A 25,849-nucleotide genomic window follows, 5' to 3' on the forward strand; every position below is an offset into this window, starting at 1 on the left:
CAGCAAGGAGTCATCATGTCAGGTCGTCCTGAGGCATGGTCCTAGGGCTCAGGTCCTCCGAGAGAGAGAGAGAAAGAGAGAATTAGAGAGAGCATACTTAAATTCACACAGGACACCGGATAAGACAGAAGTACTCCAAATATAACAAACTGACCCTAGCCCCCCGACACATAAACTAATGCAGCATAAATACTGGAGGCTGAGACAGGAGGGGTCAGGAGACACTGTGGCCCCATCCGATGATACCCCCGGACAGGGCCAAACTCTCCATAGCTGGATAATGTTTTTACTGTTCTCTCCATAGCCGGGTAATGGTTTTACTGTTCTCTCCATAGCCGGGTAATGGTTTTACTGTTCTCTCCATAGCCGGGTAATGGTTTTACTGTTCTCTCCATAGCTGGATAATGTTTTTACTGTTCTCTCCATAGCCGGGTAATGGTTTTACTGTTATCTCCATAGCCAGGTAATGGTTTTACTGTTATCTCCATAGCCAGGTAATGGTTTTACTGTTATCTCCATAGCCAGGTAATGGTTTTACTGTTCTCTCCATAGCCAGGTAATGGTTTTACTGTTCTCTCCATAGCCGGGTAATGGTTTTACTGTTCTCTCCATAGCCGGGTAATGGTTTTACTGTTCTCTCCATAGCTGGATAATGTTTTTACTGTTCTCTCCATAGCCGGGTAATGGTTTTACTGTTATCTCCATAGCCAGGTAATGGTTTTACTGTTATCTCCATAGCCAGGTAATGGTTTTACTGTTATCTCCATAGCCAGGTAATGGTTTTACTGTTCTCTCCATAGCCAGGTAATGGTTTTACTGTTCTCTCCATAGCCAAGTAATGGTTTTACTGTTCTCTCCATAGCCAGGTAATGGTTTTACTGTTCTCTCCATTGCCAGGTAATGGTTTTACTGTTCTCTCCATAGCCAAGTAATGGTTTTACTGTTCTCTCCATAGCCAGGTAATGGTTTTACTGTTATCTCCATAGCCAGGTAATGGTTTTACTGTTCTCTCCACAGCCAGGTAATGGTTTTACTGTTCTCTCCATAGCCAGGTAATGGTTTTACTGTTATCTCCATAGCCAGGTAATGGTTTTACTGTTCTCTCCATAGCCAGGTAATGTTTTTACTGTTATCTCCATAGCCAGGTAATGGTTTTACTGTTATCTCCATAGACAGGTAATGGTTTTACTGTTATCTCCATAGCCAGGTAATGGTTTTACTGTTCTCTCCATAGCCAAGTAATGGTTTTACTGTTCTCTCCATAGCCAGGTAATGGTTTTACTGTTCTCTCCATAGCCAGGTAATGGTTTTGCTTAATTGTGCAATTAATTGAATGGAGCAATATTATGATCTGCACTAGAGCCAGCCCTCTCTTCTGTGCTGGCCATGGAGTGCCATTTCTCCCTTCCAATGTGATTCAACTGAGCGACAGCGATTGTTTCTTTGAAGCCCACTTCATCCACAATTATGTGCTAATGCAGGGAGAAAAAATTAAACAATCAGTGATTTCTGCACATCTGTGGGTTGTGGTGTAGGTGTAAGCCAGGGATCATCAACTACATTCAGCCGCCGGCCAATGGTCAGGGGGCCTGAACATCATTACAAATAATTTGTGGACTGCAAATTGACAGCAAGAAGCCCAAACAGATATAATATTTGACTAAAACATAATAATTTCAAACCTTGCTTAGATTTGTATATGATCACATACAGTGGGGCAAAAAAGTATTTAGTCAGCCACCAATTGTGCAAGTTCTCCCACTTAAAAAGATGAGAGGCCTGTAATTTTCATCATAGGTACACTTCAACTATGACAGACAAAATGAGAAAAAAAATTCCAGAAAAACACATTGTAGGATTTTTAATGAATTTATTTGCAAATTATGGTGGAAAATAAGTATTTGGTCACCTACAAACAAGCAAGATTTCTGGCTCTCACAGACCTGTAACTTCTTCTTTAAGAGGCTCCTCTGTCCTCCACTCATTACCTGTATTAACTTCTACTTGGTCACAATCCCGGATCCGGGAGCACCCTCATCAGTAAAAAAGCTGACTAGCATAGCCTAGCATAGCGCCACAAGTAAATACTAGCATCTAAATATCATGAAATCACAAGTCCAAGACACCAGATGAAAGATACACATCTTGTGAATCCAGCCATCATTTCTGATTTTTTTAATGTTTTACAGGGAAGACACAATATGTATTTCTATTAGCTAACCACGATAGCAAAAGACACAACTTTTTTTTCTCCACCATTTTTTTCCTGCATAGGTAGCTATCACAAATTCGACCAAATAAAGATATAAATAGTCACTAACCAAGAAACAACTTCATCAGATGACAGTCTGATAACATATTTATTGTATAGCATATGTTTTGTTAGAAAAATGTGCATATTTCAGGTATAAATCATAGTTTTACATTGCAGCCACCATCACAACTCTCACCAAAGCAACTAGAATAACTACAGAGACCAACGTGAATTACCTAAATACTCATCATAAAACATTTATGAAAAATACACAGCGTACAGCAAATGAAAGACAAAGATCTTGTGAATCCAGCCAATATTTCAGATTTTTTAAGTGTTTTACAGCGAAAACACAATATAGCATTATATTAGCTTACTACAATAGCCAACCACACAACAGCATTGATTCAAGCCAACAATAGCGATAACGAATAAACCAGCAAAAGATATTAATTCTTTCACTAACCTTCTCAAACTTCTTCAGATGACAGTCCTATAACATCATATTATACAATACATATAGAGTTTGTTCGAAAATGTGCATATTTAGCGGCACAAATCGTGGTTATACAATGAGAATAGTAGCCAAGCTGCAAACAAAATGTCGGGAGAAATCTTGGGAGAGGCACCTAATCTAATCAATAACTAATCATAAATTTGACTAAAAAATACAGGTTGGACAGCAAATGAAAGATACATTAGTTCTTAATGCAACCGCTGTGTTAGATTTTTAAAATTAACGTTACTACGACATACAGCGTGCGTTAAAGCGAGACCGCACCGAAATTAATGGCGGAATAGTAGGTCAACATTTTTCAACAGAACAACGAATTAACTTCATAAATAGTTCTTACTTTTTGATGAGCTTCCATCAGAATCTTGGGCAAGTTGTCCTTTGTCCAGAATCATCGTTGCTCGGTTGTAGATTGCCGTCTTCAACTTAGGAATTAGCAGCAAACATTAGCTATGTGGCCCAGACGTGCCCAACTCACTATAACGCAGCACAAAGAAATATCCGAAAATCGCAATATACTGATATAAACTGATATAACTCGGTTTAAAATAACTACATTATGATGTCTTTAACACCTATATCGAATAAAATCAGAGCCGGATATATCTAAGGCCTATAACGAGAGCTTTCAGAATGCCATCCTGAGGTCTGTCTTGCGCCATGACGAACGTTGAAAAGAGTGCACCCCACGTTCCAAGACCATTTATATGGCCTCAGATCTGCCTAGCAACTCCATTCCAATTCTCACTGCTTGCTGACATCTAGAGGAAGGCGTATGCAGTTCATGTCGACCAATAGAATACATGCAAATTAATAAACTGACCCTGGAACAGATTGCCTGATTTCAGATTTCTCACTTCCCTGACAGGAAGTTTGCTCCAACTTGAGTTCTGTTTTACTCACAGATATAATTCAAACGGTTTTAGAAACTAGAGAGTGTTTTCTATCCAATAGTAATAATAATATGCATATTGTACGAGCAAGAATTGAGTACGAGGCAGTTTAATTTGGGAACAAATTTTTACAAAGTGAAAACAGCACCCCCTATTGAGAAAAGGTTAATGGCACCTGTTTGAACTTGTTACCAGTATAAAAGACACCTGTCCACAACCTCAAACAGTCACACTCCAAACTCCACTATGGCCAAGACCAAAGAGCTGTCAAAGGACACCAGAAACAAAATTGTAGACCTGCACCAGGCTGGGAAGACTGAATCTGCAATAGGTAAGCAGCTTGGTTTGAAGAAATCAACTGTGGGAGCAATTATTAGGAAATGGAAGACATACAAGACCACTGATAATCTCCCTCGATCTGGGGCTCCACGCAAGATCTCATCCCGTGGGGTCAAAATGAGCACAAGAACGGTGAGCAAAAATCCCAGAACCACATGGGGGGACCTAGTGAATGACCTGCAGAGAGCTGGGACCAAAGTAACAAAGCCTACCATCAGTAACACACTACGCCGCCAGGGACTCAAATCCTGCAGTGCCAGACATGTCCCCCTGCTTAAGCCAGTACATGTCCAGGCCCGTCTGAAGTTTGCTAGAGAGCATTTGGATGATCCAGAAGAAGATTGGGAGAATGTCATATGGTCAGATGAAACCAAAATATAACTTTTTGGTAAAAACTCAACTCGTCGTGTTTGGAGGACAAAGAATGCTGAGTTGCATCCAAAGAACACCATACCTACTGTGAAGCATGGGGGTGGAAACATCATGCTTTGGGGCTGTTTTTCTGCAAAGGGACCAGGACGACTGATCCGTGTAAAGGAAAGAATGAATGGGGCAATGTATCGTGAGATTTTGAGTGAAAACCTCCTTCCATCAGCAAGGGCATTGAAGATGAAACGTGGCTGGGTCTTTCAGCATGACAATGATCCCAAACACACCGCCCGGGCAACGAAGGAGTGGCTTCGTAAGAAGCATTTCAAGGTCCTGGAGTGGCCTAGCCAGTCTCCAGATCTCAACCCCATAGAAAATCTTTGGAGGGAGTTGAAAGTCCGTGTTGCCCAGCAACAGCCCCAAAACATCACTGCTCTAGAGGAGATCTGCATGGAGGAATGGGCCAAAATACCAGCAACAGTGTGTGAAAACCTTGTGAAGACTTACAGAAAACGTTTGACCTCTGTCATTGCCAACAAAGGGTATATAACAAATGCAAATAAATGCAAATAAATTCATAAAAAATCCTACAATGTGATTTTCTGGATTTTTTTTTCTCATTTTGTCTGTCATAGTTGAAGTGTACCTATGATGAAAATTACAGGCCTCTCTCATCTTTTTAAGTGGGAGAACTTGCACAATTGGTGGCTGAGTAAATACTTTTTTGCCCCACTGTATATCTCTCTATTATGCGTGGGAATACTTTGGAACAGATTTCCTAAATTAAAATCACTTGGAGCTGATTTGCTAGTATTTTTAGTCTTTTTTATAAATAAAATACATATAATAATTTTTTGCTCAGAAAACTAGGGGGCCAAATATAATCACAGCCATTTGGGGAACCCTTGTGTAAACACTACATCTAATCATTGCAACCAAGGTTGAAGACCTCTTTGGCAGGTGCTTGACGACAAACGCAGGGGTGTCAGTGTATTTGTCTGTATGCGTTTTAATATCACTATAGTTTTGTGTTTCGCTCCCAGCCCGTGCCTGAGGAACTGCAGAATGGAGAGGGCTTCGGTTACATCATCGCCTTCCGGCCGCTGGGTGCCATCACCTGGACACGAGTGGTCATCTCCACGCCCGGGGTGGCCCGATACATCTTCCGCAACGACACCATCCCGCCTTTCTCGCCGTTCGATGTGAAGGTTGGGGCGTACAACAACCGTGGGGAGGGCCCCTTCAGTTCCATAGCCACAGTGTTCTCAGCAGAGGAAGGTAAAGGAAACGGCTGCCAATGGAAGTCACGCTGAAACCGTGCCTAATCTTTTCATTCTGGAGGCACAACCTTCTATAGTAAAGATGAAATACGTTGGTTCAGACACTTTCCCCCTCAAGCTGGGAGTGTCAACTTGATATTAGTTATTGCAGGGGTAGATTACAGGAAATCCTAGCAGACACTTACTACATACACTGGGCTGTCAGTGGGGTACTGTGTTATTTGAATTTGCCATGCAAGTCAGATCCCAATAACAACCAAGCGGAGGCAAAAGCTCTATCCAGTGAATCTACAGGTCTATTCTCTGCTTTCCTCTCGTTCCTATTAGCGTGTTTGATGGTGTTGAATGAGTCTGTGGGCTTCTCACCAGCTCTCTATTTCTGCAGTACCAATTGAGGCTCCTAAGAGGGTTTGGGGCAGGAGTGTATCTGCAGCTACAATTGAAGTGATCTGGGAAGCCCTCCCCGTCACCCCTGAAAGAGTGCTGGGTTATGAGGTAGGATTCACTCAATTTCCTCAATAAAACAACACATACGCATTGCCATTTCTAGTGTTTATATGTAAAGCAGTAGCTTAATTTATTCTATTTGAACACACGGTTCTTGAAATATCCCCTGGGGTGCTGTGTACTGTAACATCTCACTGTATAAGATATCATGAGGAGTTCTGTAACCTTGACAACATTTTGTTAATATGTTGACTCCTATACGTACTGTATATGTCCCAGCACTGCTTAGAGCAGCTGTGTCTAACGACCACCACCATTGAGCTGCAGCAGCTTTTATAGCCGGTTGAGAAAAGCTCTCATCCATCCATTTAAGTACGCAAGAAGAGCTTTTCCTTTTCTCCCAGTGCTCTTTCAATCCTGCTCACCTCTGCCCCCTGGAACAAAACCCTTTGGTTGCCATGGCACTGGCTATATTGTGTTGATACAATAGTGCTATCAGGTCAGCAAACAGGATTGGCGAGAGAGGGGCTTTTAAGGGGGTAAGCTGTTAGTATGCATCTTGAGCCTTAGAGGTTGGGTACAGTGGAGGTCATAGGATTGTGAAAGAGATGACACCTTTCACAGACAGATGCATTAGTATTGTTTGTGTTAGTAGTCAAACTGGCAGGATAGGTCTAAACTGATAATATGCCCATCTACTTTTTTTCCCACCTTTATTTAACCAGGTTAGCTAGTTGAGAACAAGTTCTCATTTACAACTGCGACCTGGCCAAGATAAAGCAGAGCAGTGCGACAGAAACAACAAAACAGAGTTACACATGGAATAAACAAGCGTACAGTCAATAACACAATAGAAAAAAAAGAAAGTCTATATACAGTGTGTGCAAATGGCATGAGGAGGTATGGCAATAAATAGGCCATAGTAGCAAAGTAATTACAATTTAGCAGATTAACACTGGAGTGATAGATGAGCAGATGATGGTTTGTAAGTAGTGATACTGGTGTGCAAAAGAGCAGCAAAGTAAATAAAAACAATATGGGGATGAGGTAGGTAGATTGGGTGGGCTATTTACAGACGGACTATGTACAGCTGCAGCGATCGGTTAGCTGCTCAGATAGCTGATGTTTAAAGTTAATGAGGGAAATGTAAGTCTCCAGCTTCAGCGAATTTTGAAATTCGTTCCAGTCACTTGCAGCAGAGAGTATGGATCTAGATCTACAGTATGGATCTAGTTTTTTACTCCAGTATGGTATATTGTTAAGCTTTTTTCATGAAAAATGTGTATCTAATAGGTTCATTTAGTTGCATGGCCAATACCAGGAATATAGATGTGCCTATCCCAAGAGCAGACTTCACATTTTCTCTCTAATTATTTACTTTACTCTTATGTCACTTAATACCCGAAACATGAATATTGAAAATGACCCTAAGCTAGCATTGGATTATTTCATTTGCTTCATCAAATATCTCTTCACCTGCACCGTTAATTGAAAGCTAATACCCCCAAGGAAAGTAATGAATTGCTCTGTCTAGTGTTAAAGAGAATACAATATTCCTCCATGCTGTAGCTGGATGTGTTCATTTCTAAGTATAGAAACTGTACTTTTATCATTGAAAATACAGATTTGTAAGGGGAATACATTTTATTGAACCAAAAACAGTGGATCTTAAACACATTATTGTGACAAGAATATCCCTATACTGTGTTAAACAAGCCCTTTGTCATTTTACTTATTGAGGTTACTCTTGGGTGCCTTTGTAGAAGTCCCTTTGGCTACAATTAAATTGCTTGTGTCTGATATCTCAATCTCTTGTTTTCTTTCCATTGGTTAACAGGTGGTGTACTGGGAAGATGACACCAAGCCTGACACAGTAGGCAAGGTGAGAACCTCTGGAAACTACTCAGCTGTTAATGTGACTGGACTGAGCGCTAACACACAGTATTATCTAGCTGTGTGCGCCTTTAACACTGCAGGGACAGGGCCACAGTCTACACACATCAACGCCACCACCAAGAAGCCAGGTGAGTGAATTTCATTTCCATGTACGTTTTAGTCATTTAGCAGTTGCTCTTATCCAGAACGACTTACAATTAGTGCATTCATCTTAAGATAGCTAGGTGAGACAACTACAATTATCCCAGTTGTAGTAAGTACATTTTCCTGCAGCTGTTTGGGGGATTGTACTGTATATACATTTTTACTTAAACATTTAGGGGGAACAGAAACTCATTATTTTGTAAAACTATACAAGTATTATATGAACATCTCTCTGTTCTTCTCTCTCTTAGCACCAGGCCAGCCTCCTTTGAATGTAGAGTGGACCATGATTGGCTCTCTGCTCACTCTACACTGGGGTCCTGTGATAGCCATGGAGACAGAGGCAGAGGTCATCGGATATCTTGTATGTCTCATGTCACTGTGGCTCTATTCTTTTGTCAAGCACAACACGACCATCTCAAACCCACTCTTTCCATCATATTGGTAAGGTTTTCCACAGGGACAAAACATCCATAGCTCCAACCAGCAAACCTCACTGTACTGTCACCAAGCATTAGGAGCCATTTTATCATCCAATCAGCAAAATCAAGTTTAAATTCCCTCACTCTTCACTGCTCATTTCAGCCAATCTTTCATTTTTGATTGTGTGTTTTGCATTGCCGTTTCTAGGTGCTGTTGAGAAGACACCGGTACAATGACGTAAACAGCATCATAACAAACAAAACCAGGATGGAGCTGACGCTGTCTCCCAACGACAACTACCTGATCCAGATCAAGGCCCTGAGTGAGGGCGGTGAAGGTGTGGGCAGCGAACCCATCCACATCCACAAATTAAGTATGTTTGCCATTTCCTCTCTCTACCCTCTCCTCTCCATGTGTTCCTTGATGAAGCTTTAACGATGATTAAATCAGCCAAAGAGAACATTTATTTTGGGCTCTTGCATCCCTCTTCAACCATGTGTAATACACTTCTTTCGGGTGCAAGAAATGCGACCTTTTTAGAAATGCATGTGTGGTGCAATCCATCTCTGCCATTGGGTTATTATTCCTTGTTGACTTCCCAGCTCTGCGCCATATAAAATAGTACAATTCCCCCCCCCCTCCCCTCCCCCAAAGAGATCTGCTCTCTGATGTGATATAAGCCTCATCATCTCTGTGTACTTGGCCTATCCTGTTGAAAGCCATTAATAATAGAGATATGGAAAGCACTATGTAATTCACAGTTGCCCTTTGATTTACAACGACTTGTCATCAAATTTAGCAGATAGAGACAGAAACTGCCCCGATTGTTAGTTTTTTTGCTCTTTTTGAAAAGTGGAATTTTCAGTTCTTGAAGAGCTTCTCTGACTGCTGGTTTGTGGTTTCAGGCATGGGCGCACGAGGCTCGGGAGGATCTAGTCTCAATCCGCTATTGCTGTCTCATCTCATCTCATTCCTCATCAGCGCTCTCCTCCTCCTCAACTCCTCCTGGTGATGTCTGGACAAAGTCACAGCCCTCTTACCGGCCCTCCTCTCGCCCTCTCCTCCAGCAGCCTGCTCCTGCATTCAGATAGGCATGGGTGCAACCCTCTGTGGCAGTGCTGGACAGAACAGGAACTTTGAAGGGGCCATGCATTGAGGATATAAATTATGTTCTGTAGAAAACATGAATTTGTGTGCATGATATTTTACAGTTTCCTCATGTCATAAGTGCTGTCATGCTGTTAAACCATTTTGGAAATCTTTTTTTCCAACGGAATATACTTCTATTTGGGAGTACTGATGTCTACATTATATATGTACAGTTGAAGTCGGAAGTTTACGTACACCTTAGCCAAATACATTTAAACTCAGTTTTTCACAATTCCTGACATTTAATCAGAGTAAAAAGTCCCTGCCTTAGGTCAGTTATAATAGTAGAGAGAATTATTTATTTCAGCTTTTTTTTTTTTTTTTCATATTCCCAGTAGGTCAGAAGTTTACATACACTCAATTAGTATTTGGTAGCATTGCCTTTAAATGTTTTAACTTGGGTCAAACGTTTCGGGTAGCCTTCCACAAGCTTCCCACAATAAATTGGGTGAATTTTGGCCCATTCCTCCTGACAGAGCTGGTGTAACTGAGTCAGGTTTGTAGGCCTCCTTGCTCGCACACACTTTTTCACACAAATTTTCTATAGGATTGAGGTCAGGGCTTTGTGATGGCCACTGAAATACCTTGACTTTGTTGTCCTTAAGCAATTTTGCCACAACTTTGTAAGTATGCTTGGGGTCATTGTCCATTTGGAAGACCCATTTGCGACCAAGCTTTAACTTCTACTTGCACACAATCCCGGATCCGGGAGCACCATCATCAGTAAAAAAGCTGACTAGCATAGCCTAGCATAGCGCCACAAGTAAATACTAGCATCTAAATATCATTAAATCACAAGTCCAAGACACCAGATGAAAGATACACATCTTGTGAATCCAGCCATCATTTCTGATTTTTTTAATGTTTTACAGGGAAGACACAATATGTATTTCTATTAGCTAACCACGATAGCAAAAGACACAACTTTTTTTTCCCACCATTTTTTTACTGCATAGGTAGCTATCACAAATTCGACCAAATAAAGATATAAATAGTCACTAACCAAGAAACAACTTCATCAGATGACAGTCTGATAACATATTTATTGTATAGCATATGTTTTGTTAGAAAAATGTGCATATTTCAGGTATAAATCATAGTTTTACATTGCAGCCACCATCACAACTCTCACCAAAGCAACTAGAATAACTACAGAGACCAACGTGAATTACCTAAATACTCATCATAAAACATTTATGAAAAATACACAGCGTACAGCAAATGAAAGACAAAGATCTTGTGAATCCAGCCAATATTTCAGATTTTTTAAGTGTTTTACAGCGAAAACACAATATAGCATTATATTAGCTTACTACAATAGCCAACCACACAACAGCATTGATTCAAGCCCACAATAGCGATATCGAATAAACCAGCAAAAGATATTAATTCTTTCACTAACCTTCTCAAACTTCTTCAGATGACAGTCCTATAACATCATATTACACAATACATATAGAGTTTGTTCGAAAATGTGCATATTTAGCGGCACAAATCGTGGTTATACAATGAGAATAGTAGCCAAGCTGCCAACAAAATGTCGGGAGAAATCTTGGGAGAGGCACCTAATCTAATCATTAACTAATCATAAACTTGACTAAAAAATACAGGTTGGACAGCAAATGAAAGATACATTAGTTCTTAATGCAACCGCTCTGTTAGATTTTTAAAATTAACGTTACTACGACATACAGCGTGCGTTAAAGCGAGACCGCACCGAAATTAATGGCGGAATAGTAGTTTCACATTTTTCAACAGAACAACGAATTAACATCATAAATAGTTCTTACTTTTTGATGAGCTTCCATCAGAATCTTGGGCAAGTTGTCCTTTGTCCAGAAGAATCGTTGCTCGGTTGTAGATTGTCGCCTTCAACTTTGGAATTAGCAGTAAACATTAACCATGTGGCGAAGACGTGCCCAACTCACTATAACGCAGCACAAAGAAATATCCGAAAATCGCAATATACTGATATAACTCGGTTTAAAATAACTACATTATGATGTCTTTAACACCTATATCGAATAAAATCAGAGCCGGATATATCTAAGGCCTATAACGAGAGCTTTCCAGAACGCCATCCTGAGGTCTGTCTTGCGTCATGGCGAATGTTGAAAAGAGTGTACCCCACGTTCCAAAACCCTTTATATGGCCTCAGATCTGCTTAGCAACACCATTCCAATTCTCACTACTTGCTGACATCTAGGGGAAGGCGTATGCAGTGCATGTCGACCAATAGAAGACATGCAAATTAATAAACTGACCCTAGAACAGACTGCCTGATTTCAGATTTCTCACTTCCTGACAGGAAGTTTGCTCCAACTTGAGTTCTGTTTTACTCACAGATATAATTCAAACGGTTTTAGAAACTAGAGAGTGTTTTCTATCCAATAGTAATAATAATATGCATATTGTACGAGCAAGAATTGAGTACGAGGCAGTTTAATTTGGGAACAAAATTTTTACAACGTGAAAACAGCACCCCCTATTGAGGAAATTAACTTCCTGACTGACGTCTTGAGATGTTGCTTCAATATATCCACAGAATTTTCCTCCCTCATGATGCCATCTATTTTGTGAAGTGCACCAGTCCCTCCTGCATCAAAGCACCCACACAACATCAGGCTGCCGTGCTTCATGGTTGGGATGGTGTTCTTCGGCTTGCGAGCGTCCCCCTTCTTCCTCCAAACATAACGATGGTCATTATGACCAAACAGTTCTATTTTTGTTTCATCAGACCAGAGGACATTTCTCCAAAAAGTACGAGCTTTGTCCCCATGTGCAGTTGCATACCGTAGTCTGGCTTTTTTATGGTGGTTTAGGAGCAGTGGTTTCTTCCTTGCTGAGCGGCCTTTGAGGTTATGTCGATATAGGACTTGTTTTACTGTGGATATAAATACTTTTGAAACTGTTTCCTTCAGCATCTTCACAAGGTCCTTTGCTGTTGTTCTGGGATTGATTCGCACTTTTCGCACCAAAGTACGTTAATCTCTAGGAGACAGAACGCGTCACCTTCCTGAGCGGTATGATGGCTGCGAGGTCCCATGGAGTTTATACGTGCGTACTATTGTTTGTACAGATGAAGGTGGTACCTTCAAGCGTTTGGAAATTGCTCCCGAGGATGAATCAGACTTGTGGAGGTCTACAAAAACAATTCTGAGGTCTTGGGTGATTTATTTTTATTTTCCATGATTTCATGCAAAGAGGCACTGGGTTTGAAGGTAGGCCTTGAAATACATCCACAGGTACACCTCCAATTGACTCAAATGATGTCAATTTGCCTATCAGAAGCTTCTAAAACCATGACATCATTTTCTGGAATTTTCCAAGCTGTCTAAAGGCACAGTCAACTTAGTGTATGTAAACTTCTGACCCACTGGAATTGTGATACAGTGATTTATAAGTGAAATAATCGGTCTGTAAACAATTGTTGGAAAAATTACTTGTGTCATGCACAAAGTAGATGTCCTAACCGACTTGCCAAAACTATAGTTTGTTAACAAGACATTTGTGGAGTGGTTGAAAAACGAGTTTTAATGACTCCAACCTAAGTGTACGACTTCAACTGTATATATGTTTGACACTGATCCTTGAAGATTACTAATGCCTTAAACCCATTTACATACCAAAGTAGTTGACAAAAAAAGATTTAGTTATCTTGTGTTTTCAAAGTAATGTGAGGTTTTAATGAAGGTATGTTACATAATTGTGGTGTCAGCTGCTCAATGGAGAGATGTGTTGTGGTTTATATGGGTTGGACGTCCTTTGATATAACTAACTGTACATGGCATCTTGAGTTATTATTATGAGGTTGAAGAAGTACAACTAATTATGTAACTGACAACATGCCCAAACTAATGTCAAATTGGCCACTATAGCAGATAAAACCAGTTTTACATGATAACTGTTTGAATCATATAATATTTGATAAAGTGATTTTATAGCTGTAGCTCGACCATTACCTTGTATGCTTTGTGTTTGAGCTGTGTTAACTGAATACCGGTTTGGTCACCTGTCCCTCTAAGCCACTCATCTCTGCATAGTGAAATAGTATTAGGCGCCTTACAGAGCTGTTAGCTACTGAGGTTTAGACCCCTCTTTACAACAAGCTGATGGGACTTGACATTTTGTTCTGTATCTCATGCTCCTCTTAATAATTGATGCATATCACACTCTGCATTCAGCACACAGTGAAATGTTAAGGTTCCCGAGAATAGAGTCATGTAGAGTTATTGTGTCAAACAAATCCCACTTGTAATTTTCTGCATTCAAATTACCTCTAAATGCTAAATACGTCTATCATTTATGACCTCCTGATTATTCAGAATTCCGATCATCAGTCGGCAAAATATATTTAAATCATACATGTTTAAGTATAGGACATATATGAGTGCCTTCACTGGAACATCTTACAAATTGACGGACATATCCACTCTTTCTGGATCCGTTTTTGGAAAATGAATTAGGGGGGAGGTCTATACTTTTATTGTCCTGAGAGATCCCGGGCATAATAAATGTATGATTGAATCTGCAGCATAATTTAGCAGTTATTAAAGCATCTAAATAAATTATGTCATGTCAATGGAGCCATGACTGGAAATGAAGGGAAAAGTTGGCTGCTGTCATGTCCCTTTCTCAAACTTCACTCTGAGAAAAAAGGGTTCTTCGGCAGTCCCCATAGTAGAACCCTTTTTGGTTCAAGGTAGACATATTTTGGGTTACATGTAGAACCCTTTGTGGGAAGGGTTTTTACACATAACCCAAAAGGGTTCTTCAAAGGGTTATCCTATGGGGACAGCCAAATAAGAATTTTTGGTTCTAGATAGCACATTCTTTTTTAAGAGTGTATAAAGTACAAGACTAGAGAACTGCTACAGTACTCTTTTAAAGAACTGTGACTAGCCTGATGGTGAGGGAGAAACTGTTTCCTGTTCATGTTATTGTACGATGGGTCCATCATCATGAGCCATCATTCTGGGGCCACTGACTACTGCTATAAGGAATTGTGCCTTCACTGAACTTTGTTACTGATTAGGGCTGGCTGACCTATGATCACGTTGTTGTGGGACTGTTCCCGTCATATGCAAAGTCGAATGAAAGCAGAAGGAAGTGATCCAAGGTAACTGTGTGACTCTGTCCCTGCTTAGCCACCAGAACAGGTGTGCAGGCCCCAGAGTCCCGTAAAGCCCAAACAGTGGACGCAATCAGCCTGTCCTATCTGCTCCTACAGTGGTTTCATAAAGGCCTGTGCTCATTGATTAGAGTGCTGCAGCCCAGTCAATGGGATATTGATTTCCCTGTCCCATTATTGCAGCCGTCACAATTGAGCTGCTTGATTGACTGATGCTGGGGCTTCCTGTTGCACATTTTTTGTTGGTTACTATTTGAGATGTCCTCCCCTACTCTTTCTGACTGTGTGTCCACCCCATCCAGAGGAGACAAGTCAAAATCATAATAATACAATGTAATATACATTACATGTTTTTTTTATAAGAGCTACTGTGACAAACTGATGTTTTAGGTAACATCCCCCTACTAGTTCCGAGTACTTTTAACGGATTTTAAGTGCTGCACATTTATATATTCCCTTACTGAAATTCATATGAATATTAACAGCATTTTGTTAATCATTAAAGGTCATGAGTTGTTTAAGAGAGGAAAATTGTCATGTTCCTTTTTTGTAATGTATTTTTGACTCTTGAGCTCTTTTTTGAAAAACTCTAATCTGAGGCTGAAGAGATACATTGATATAGCAGTCCTTTTCTTTTTCTACAAATGATGAACAATGGCTTTTTAGGTGTCAAACTGTCTGGGGACTTAGCCTGTGTAATAATACTGCTGTAAAAAAAAAGTACAGCACGGTGTCCAAAAAATTCAAGGATAAAACACAGTAACACCGTGTTTAATTGAAATAGTATAACTCTTAGATCTTTTTCCTAATTCCTATGCCCATCACCTGATCATTATTTCTGTATGCTGGTTAGTAGAATAGTATATACTTACCAGTTCACCTTCACATCACGCAGCGCTAGAGTATGTGGATTTACAAATAAGTCCTTTATCAAACTTGGCCAGACTATCCTATAATTTACATAGCTATATACATCTATGTTACACCCTGCTGACTGTAAAATATAGGAGAAATAATGTACCTTTTTTGGGATCGTACTTTGTGAATTACTACAAAATGCAATCCAAGAAAATATTGTAGCCATCAGGTCAGCTGCGTTTGAGTTTACATTTTTACAACATGACAAGATAAACACTGATGTTGGTTACTTAAAGAGTGCGCTTTAGTTCTGACAAATGTGCTTGGTCAAATGTAAATAGCTTGCATATATATTTTTAAAGATGGCCTACAAAGACAACCTACTGATATTTTATACAACTTGTGGCCCTTGATTTTAATACTGATGTATTAATCCATGATCTCCATGAGATAACTGACCTATAGAACTGCGTTTCATATTGAAAAGTAACTGTTTTGTCTTGTATACTAAAATTGTGCATGTGAATCATTGTTTTGTGCTTTTGTGTTGAATTTTCTAAAACTGTAACTTAATAAAACGTTAACTGCAGCAAGTTGTTTGCTTTAAAGAGCCACTTTTTTTCTCTCTTCACACATACAGTATGTGACCTACAATATGGTCTTTTCCACTGCCACATCAGACAGATAAAGGTTTTCCAGCACTATTTGACCTTTTAATATTCATAATAAGGCACATCTAGTATATAAAAAAAGCAGCCAACAGGCTGGGATTTATTCTTTGACACCCATTTGAGCTTTGATGGTTTTCAGCATCCCCACTCTGAGAGTGTTGTCAACACAGCTATTGTAAATCAATTTGACAACTTGGCAAAATTACAGATATGTAAGTGCTGTATTATGCAGTTGATTTTTTTTTACATGCATGGGTAACACATAGTAATGCCTAATTGGGTCGAAGACAGTTCCCTCATGTAATCTAATGCAGGGATTGCAAAGTTCAATACGTCTTGGGAAAGCTGTGCTCCAGGGATTCACACGTCAATGATAAGCAAGGCTTTTTAGTCAGTGGGATCCAGATAGGATTACTTTTTGCCATATCAGTTTGTAGAACAAAGTACTGCTGCTGCGTGTAATCACTTTTCAACATCAGAGAGAGTACAGTGTTCAAGAGCTTTCACTGCTGCTCATATTAACTAGAAGACCACACACACACACACACACACACACACACACACACACACACACACACACACACACACACACACACACACACACACACACACACACACACACACACACACACACACACACACACACACACACACACACACACACACACACACACACACAGGCCCAATATATTCCTTAATCTTAATTAGTTTGAATTATAACTATAAAAACCAGTGCATGCAATTCATGCAGCCTACTGTATGCATGCTCAAGCCTTATTTGTAGACAATTCTAACCTAATGAACATAACGTGGCGATACGGACGAGTGGAATAAAATATATGCAGCCATACAGGTAACTGCCAAAATAAAGGAACACCAACATAAGCCCACTGGGCACACTAACGTTGTTTCCACATCATTTCAATGAAATTACATTGAACCAACGCGGAATAAACATTGAATTGAAGTCTGTGCCCAGTGGGAAGTATCTTAATAGGGCATTGGACCACCACAAGCCAGAACAACTTTAATGCACCATGGCATAGATTTTTCAAGTGTCTGGAACTCTATTGGAGGGATGTGATACCATTGTTCCATGAGAAATTTCTCAACCCAATTGTTGATTATGGTGGAAAACACTGTCTCAGGCGGCTCACCAGAATCTCCCATAAGTGTTCAATTGAGTTGAGATCTGGTGACTGAGACGGCCATGGCATAAGGTTTACATAATTTTCATGCTCATCAAACCATTCAGTGATCACTTGTGCAATGTGGATGGGAGCATTATTCCTATGTGGGCATAGCCATGGTAGCCAAAATAATGGCCTGCCCAGCATTTTTATACATAACTAAGCATGCTGGGATGTTAATTGCTTAATTAACTCAGGTACCACACCTGTGTGGAAGCACCTGACATCAATCTACATTTTATCCCTCATTTACTCAACTGTTTCCATTATTTTGGCAGCAGTACAGTATGTACAGAAGCTACAGTATATGTAGCGTATGTCATTACATTTGAATCTCTTCACATAATTGCATATTTTCTTGTTGGTCTCACTCTAAACAACAAAAGAAAAACAGGTGGACGCTGAACATTGATTTAAGGTTGGTGCATCGTTTTACCCTGTGACATTTCGAGGGCTTTGGGAGATTACAGATCATTTTGAGAGGATCACTTTTGTATAGTCGGTGACCATCATTGCTCACCGCCTTTCAAAGTGTGTTGCATTATGAGGATAAAAATTGTCCGACTTGAGCCTACATGTCAACTGCATGAACTTTACAAAAATCATGTGATCAAAGGTCATGACGTTTTGATTGCCATCGACTGCAAGTTTCTGCAGTTGCTCTTCACCAACTTCATCCTCTAGCCACCACCGGCTTTGTGGAAGGCTCTATTATCAACCAATCATTAGGGTGTTTTTGATTAACCCACGCGAACGTGACCAAAGAAGTAACTGAAACAGGAACCAACTGATGCAATTTATTGATTGTACAATGTACACACATGTATCTTCAGTTTGGGAGTGTGTGATATAGGGTTGGAGTTTATTTCTACATTATAAAGAACAACTTTTATAAACAACGGCAACACTACCATGTTGCACTGAGCCTTTCTGTTGGAAAACCACATCATTGTCTGACTTTCGGCTGTCGCAGATGCACCTCCCCCGACTTCACTCAGAGACTTTAGTCTACAGTCGTTTGCTATCGCCTTGCCACTCAAACCAGCCCAATGCTCTGAATAGTGTGTAATTAGGGGTTGAGCAGCACTGAGCATTTTCCTAATTAAATAGAAATGCCAAGCTCGTCAGACAGTGGCCAACGCAGTGTTTGAATGCCAACCACTGAAGCTATTTGTAAATAAAGTGTCAGTAAAGTAAAGTGGGCCTGTCCTTACTCCAGAAATACACATTCACAGCTTTCACTTTAGCTTTTGCTTATTGCACAAGCAATTTATTTAGAATTTTTCTGTTTTAGCTTAACTTATTGTTATGCATTTCGCTTAACTAAATGCATAACATTTAGTGTGTTGAAAAAACTCACTTACTTATGATTGATTTTTATTTGGTCATGAAGTAATACTTAAAGTAGTAGCCTGCCCAAAAGGTTTAAATAGTTTGCTCTTACACATTCAAAAATAAGGTCACAGTTAGGTCACAGTTTTGTTCCCCGGGTTGAAGGTACACATAATATACCTTCAGAGGTACACATATGATCTCCCATGACACTTTTTAGGCTACATGCGTATAAGGTAGGCTACCATCATCTGGTCTTTATGCTTGATTGATTGGTCTATCGACCAATAACATGGAGCTGTAACATCATCACACGACATTGTCTTACGTCAGATGGCTCACTCATACGTGACGCTCATCTTGACGCAAGACAATGGGGGCTCCAACGCTTCAAAGGTAATTCCAATTTTGGCGTAAAGAGAGATGATTGCGCAATGGATGAACTGTCAACTAACAAACCAAGAATTAGAAAGCTGTTTGAGAAACTGACTCTAAAGCATTTTTGGCTTGCTAAGGTGAGTCATTTGACACATTTTTACATGATTTGGTAGCAGACTAACTTAACTTAGCTAGCTAGTTATCATTTTTAGCATCGTAATCTAGCTAGCTAACAAAGTTGTTTGTAACATTTTCTTATAGATCACAGGTCTGCTTAAATTATCTAAGAGTAATATGTTGGGAAAGTCCTTTTAAGATATACAGTGCATTCATAAAGTATTCACACCCCTTGACCTTTTCCACATTTTGTAGTGTTACAAATTGGTATTAAAATGGATTTAATTGTCATTTTTGGTCAACGATCTGCACAAAATACTCTAATGTCAAGTGGAAGAAAAACTATAAGATTTATTAAAGATAATGGAAATTAAAACACTAATATATCTTGATTAGATAAGTATTCACCCCCCTGAGACAATACATGTTAGAAACACCTTTGGAATGGATTACAACTGTGAGTCTTTCTGGGTAAGTCCTCTTTGGGCTAGGGGGCAGTATTTAGAAGTTTGGATGAATGAGGTGCCCAAAGTAAACTGCCTGTTACTCAGGCCCAGAAGCTAGGATATGCATATAATTGGTAGTATTGGATAGAGAACACTCATAAGTTTCCAAAACTGTTAATATAATGTCTGTGAGTATAACAGAACTGATATAGCAGGCGAAAACCCGATGAGAATCCATCCTGAAATGTTGTTTTTGGAGGTGACACCATTTAAAATGCTTGTCTATGGGGAAATCAATGGAATACCTCACAGATTTTAGTTCCTAGGGCTTCCAGTAGATGTCAACAGTCTTTAGAAAGAGTTTCAGCCTTGTTTTTTGAAAAATTTGGTAGAATTTGTAGTTTTTCTAAGTGGCTCCCATTTTGGCTGTAGTGTTGTGGTGCGCGTCGGTGAGGGCGCACTCTTCGTTATTTATCTCCGGTAATGAACATAGTATTCTCCGTCTTAAATGTTATCGTTTATTTACATATTAGGGTGCCTGAGGATTGATTAGAAACTTTGTTTGACTTGTTTAGACAAAGTTTATTGGTAACTTTTGGGATTCATTTGTATGCATTTTGAACGAGGGAAACCGTTGTATTACTGAGTCAAGTGCGCCAAATAAACTGACTTTTTTGGGATATAAAGAAGGACTATATTTCAAACAAAAAGACCATTTATTATGGAGCTGGGACCCTTGTGATTGCAACCAGAGGAAGATCTTCAAAGATAAGAGATTTATTTCTGACTTTCGTGACGCCTTTGCTTGGTTGGAAAAAGTATGTAATGCTTTTGTATGCGGAGCGCTGTCCTCAGATAATCGCATGGTGTTTTTTCGCCGTAAATCCTTTTTGAAATCTGACAAAGCAGCTGGATTAACAAGAAGTTAAGCTTTTAAACGATGTAAGACACTTGTATTTTCCTGAATGTTTAATATTACGAATTTTGTATTTAGAATTTTCTCGCTCTGCAATTTCAACGGATGTTGGCCAGGTGGGATGCTACCGTCCCATCTAGCCCAAAGAGGTTTAGAGCTTTGCACACCTGGATTGTACAATATTTTGCACATTATTCTTTTTAATATTCTTCAAGCTCTGTCAAGTTGGCTGTTGATCATTGCTAGAAAGCCATTTAAGTCTTACCATAGATTTGAAGCTGGTTTCAGTCAAAACTGGAACTAGACCACTCAGGAACACTCAATGTCATCTTGGTAAGCAACTCCAGTGTAGATTTGGCCTTGTGTTTTAGGTTATTGTTCTGCTGAAAGGTGAATTTGTCTCCCAGTGTTTGTTGGAATGCAGACTGAACCAGGTTTTCTTCTAGGAATTTGGCTGTGTTTAGCTGTATTCCATTTCTTTTTATCCTAAAAAACTCACTAATCTTTGCCGATGACAAGCACACCATAACATGATGCAGGCACCACCATTCTTGAAAATAAGAAGAGTGGTACTCAATGATGTGTTGTTTTGGATTTGCCCCAAACATAATGCTTGTTTTCCGGACAAAATATATATTTATTTGCCTTTTTTTCCCAGTATTACTTAAGTGCCTTGTTGCAAACAGGACGCATGTTTTGGAATATTTTTATTCTGTACCGGCTTCCTACTTTTTACTCTGTCATTTAGGCTAGTATTGTGAAGTAACTACAATGTTGTTGATACATCCTCAGTTTTCTCATATCACAACCATTCAACTCTGTAACTGTTTATAAAAGCAGCATTGGCCTCATAGTGAAATCCCTGAACAGTTTCCTTTCTCTAATGCAACTGAGTTAGGAAGGACACCTGTAACTTTGTAGTGACTGGGCGTATTGATACACTATTGAAAGCTTATTTAATAACTTCACCATGCTCAAAGTAATATTCAGTATTTGCTTTTTTAATTTTTACACATCTACCAATCGGTGCCCTTCTTTGTGAGGCATTGAAAAAAAACTGGTCTTTGTGGCTGAATCTGTGCTTAGAATTCACTACTTGACTGAGGGACATGTGTGGGGTACAGAGAAGGGGTAGTCATTAAAAAATCATGTTAACCAGTATTATTGAACACAAAATGAGTCCATTCAACTTATTATGTGACTTGTTAAGCACATTTTTATTCCTGAACTTTTTTAGGCTTGCCATAACAAAGGGGTTTGAATCCTTATCGCCTTAAAATACATTTCAGGTTTTCATTTTTATTAATTTAGAAGATTTTCGACAAACAAAATTCAATTTTGACATTATGGGGTATTATGTGTTGATCAATTTTGGTAATTTTTTATTCAGGCTGTAGCACAACAAAATTTGCAAAATGTAAAGGGGTATGAATACTTTCTGAAGGCACTGCAGGTACATTTTTTTATTCCTATTCATGGTTTAATTTACTTCTACTCAATGCCTTTTATGAAGGTTTTCGATGAACAAAAAGAAAATGCAATCAAAACCTTCATGAAAGGCATCAGGTAGAAGGAAACTAATCCACAAATACGATTATAGTCTTCATGAATTTGATAAAATAATATTTAAGCCCAGGCAGGACTTTCCCAGCATATTGCTAGGTTGTTAAAACACTAACTAGCAGGTATTATACAAGTTATAACTTAAACTAGCTACAGTATATCACAAATATGGTTTATGCATGATTGAGAATGTAGTCTCACTGGACATGGAAGTATGACATTTTCCAGCATCCCTAGCTGATAAAGACTAGCCTGGTTAAATTAAATAAATAAATACATAAAAATATATGGATAAAGACATGTTATTATCCCTCTACATATGAAATCATCCACCCTGTGGGAGTCCATGTGCAAGGACAGCATCGTTCCTGAAGAACAAATTCATCCTCTATTTCAGTTTGGCTTCTGAGTTTACTGCATTTCTCCTCTAGTGTGAATATCCAATTTTCACAACACAAAAGGCTGAATATGAATTTTGACTCTGGGAGGACGGACACTCAATCAGGCTTTACTAATTAGGAGGGCACCTTTTCAACACATTACAAGGGAGGGGAGACTGGAGGGAGGTTTTGCAATTAATCACTCAGGTTTATTAATAGGGTATCTGCTCTGTATCACCAGACAACAATATGAGACGTGAACTATCAGAGGTTAGCTTCATCAATCACTGGCTAAACTGTAGACATCAATTGGGCCCAGCTTTTGGAAACCATCTTTATTTGTGGGAACTGAAGAACAGAATAGACATGGAAGTTGGTTAAGGAACTCAATTAGGTATGCCTAGACAGATATGAAACCCAACGAGATTGAATGATTTGAATGACATAAATCTTATAATATAAAGGCATCAATCTGTTCACGCTACACTGGCAGGTAATGGTAATACAATTATGTTAATGAAGAGGGGTGGAGGTTGAAGTGGTCCGCTCATTAGGGATGTGAGTCATGAGATTACACTGTTATAAGAACAATAACATGTTTCTTTTCATCACAATATTCAAATTTACCATAGACTGGTTTGTTGCTTAGCAACAAAACAGAGGTGTGTGGAACTATGTAAACGTAACATGTAAAGTGTTGGTCTGATGTTTCATGAGCTGAAATAAAAGATCCCAAAAATGTTCCAAAAGCACCAAAACCTTATTTCTCTCAAATGCTGTGTACAAATTTGTTTACATCCCTGTTAGTGAGCATTTCTCCTTTGCCAAGATAATTCATCCACCTGAGGTGTGGTATATCAAGAAGCTGATTAAACAGCATGGCCATTACACAGGTGCACTTTGTGCAGGGGACAATAAAAGTCCACTCTAAAATGTGCAGTTTTGTCACACAACACAATGCAACCGATGTCTCAAGTTTTGAGAGAGCTTGAAATTGGCATGCTGACTACAGATGTTTATTTCTCTACCATAAGCTGCCTCCAACGTTATTATAGAGAATTTGGCAATATGCCCAACTGGCCTCACAACCGCAGACCACGTTTAACCACGCCAGCCCAGGACCTCTACATCCGGCTTCTTCCACTGTGGGATCGTCTGAGACCAGCCACTCAGACAGCTGAAGAAAGAATGAATGAATTTCATCCCAGAGAAGCTCATCTGCGTAGTCATCATCCTCACCAGGATCTTGACCTGACTGCAGTTCGGTGTCGTAACCGACTTCAGTGGGAAAATGCTCACTTTCGATGGCCACTGGCAGGCTCGAGAAGTGTGCTCTTCACAGATGAATCCCGGTTTCAACTGTACCGGGCAGATGGCAGACAGCGTGTATGGCGTCGTGTGAGCAAACGGCTTGCAGATGTCAACGTTGTGAACAGAGTGCCCGATGGTGGCGGTGGGGTTATGGTATGGGCAGGCATAAGCTATGGACAATGAACACAATTGAATTTTATCAATGGCAATTTGAATGCACAGAGATATTGTGACGAGATTCTGAGGCCCATTGTTGTGCTATTCATCCACCGCCATCACCTCATGTTTCAGTATGGTAATGTCGCAAGGATCTGTACACAATTCATAGAAGCTAAAAATGTCCCACTTCTTCCATGGCCTGCATACTCAGCAGAAGTCACCCATTGAACCTGTTTGGGATGCTCTAGAATTACGTGTATGACAGCGTGTTCCAATTCCTGATAATATCCAGCAACTTCTCACAGCCATTGAAGAGGAGTAGGACAACATTCCACAGGCCATGATCAACCGCCTGACCAAGGAGATGTGTCGCACTGCATGTGGCAAATGTTGGTCCTACCAGATTCTGACTGGTTTCTGATCCACGCCCCTATATTTTTTTTAGGTATATTTGACCAACAGATGCATATCTGTATTCCCAGTCATGTGAAATCCATAGATCAGGGTCTTATCCGACTGATGTCTATGAACTGTACCTCAGTCAAATCTATGAAATTGTTGCATGTTGCATTTCTATTTTTGTTAAGTATACTTTTCGTCTCCAATGTTTATTGAAAACAAATACATTTGCACAATGAGCACTTGTTGTTTCTCAAATACATTGTTACAGTTGTTGGTTAGCTAGTGAATTTCAGCCATATTAGCATAAACATGACATCAATCAAAACACCTCAAAACAAGACATGATGTCAATAACAAGATACAACAAGCTAAAACGAGTCACTTACAATTCCCCACAAGGCAGCTTCTTGTCATTGTTGCTAGCTATCTGGATATCCAGAATCACAAGAACAGACATCTGCCCAATTGAAGCATATGTATTGTTTTCGTGACGTTGTCAGCTAACCCATCTATAGGTGACGGCAACTATATTTTCATGCAAACTAACTTTCACCAAATGTGTTCATGACGCACTACAAACGTAAACTAGTTGTTGAATTTAACATAGGCCTAGCTAGGTTGAAGTTCCTTAAAAAAAATAATACCATGTAAAAGAGCTCCAAAGCCAGTGGTATGATTCTGACATACAGAATGAGCATGTGTGTCCCTCCTTGAATACCATCATCGAGGAGTAAACACTTTTTCTGTGCATAAGCTTGTGATTTCTCTTGACGTGCGTAGACAGTTTACCATACTGAGTAGGATGTAACTTCCCACCGGGATAATTATGTTTGAGATTGCCACTAGACTCCTGATTCCAATGCCCGCCTACAGCATCCAGGCACTATTGAATCAATGCAGTATGAATTTAATTTACACCATAACTACATCGATAATGTTATAATCTAAAATAAAATGGTTATTTTTCTTCATCTGAACCAACTGCAGCTTGGTGGCAGAGAAAATAATCACTTTGCAGCACTTTGAATATGGGTACAAGTGGATTGCCTTGAATCTCCAGTCTTTAAATCAAATCAAATCAAATGTGATTGGTCACGTACACATGGTTAGCAGATGTTAATGCGAGTGTAGCTAAATGCTTGTGCTTCTAGTTCCGACAGTGCAGTAATATCTAACAAGTAATCTAACAATTTCACAACAACTACCTTATACACACAAGTGTAAAGGGATGAATAAGAATATGTACATATAAATATATGGATGAGCGATGGCCGTGCGACATAGGCA

At 39.6% G+C, this 25,849-nt stretch overlaps 1 protein-coding gene across 1 annotated transcript in view; it reads left to right on the forward strand.

Annotated features, from left to right (window-relative positions):
• The window catches only part of LOC120020641 (contactin-3-like), a 104,938-nt gene extending 95,367 nt beyond the window's left edge, over window positions 1-9,571 (forward strand). Inside the window, exons 18-23 of the mRNA XM_038964352.1 lie at window positions 5,413-5,647; window positions 6,035-6,144; window positions 7,934-8,120; window positions 8,388-8,500; window positions 8,767-8,932; window positions 9,465-9,571. Of these exons, the coding sequence (XP_038820280.1) occupies window positions 5,413-5,647; window positions 6,035-6,144; window positions 7,934-8,120; window positions 8,388-8,500; window positions 8,767-8,932; window positions 9,465-9,571 (918 nt within the window). The remainder of the gene's footprint in view (window positions 1-5,412; window positions 5,648-6,034; window positions 6,145-7,933; window positions 8,121-8,387; window positions 8,501-8,766; window positions 8,933-9,464) is intronic.
• The last annotated feature ends 16,278 nt before the right edge of the window (window positions 9,572-25,849 follow it).

This window comes from Salvelinus namaycush, chromosome 2 (genome assembly GCF_016432855.1).
Source record: "Salvelinus namaycush isolate Seneca chromosome 2, SaNama_1.0, whole genome shotgun sequence".
In the NCBI taxonomy this organism is placed as follows: domain Eukaryota; kingdom Metazoa; phylum Chordata; class Actinopteri; order Salmoniformes; family Salmonidae; genus Salvelinus; species Salvelinus namaycush.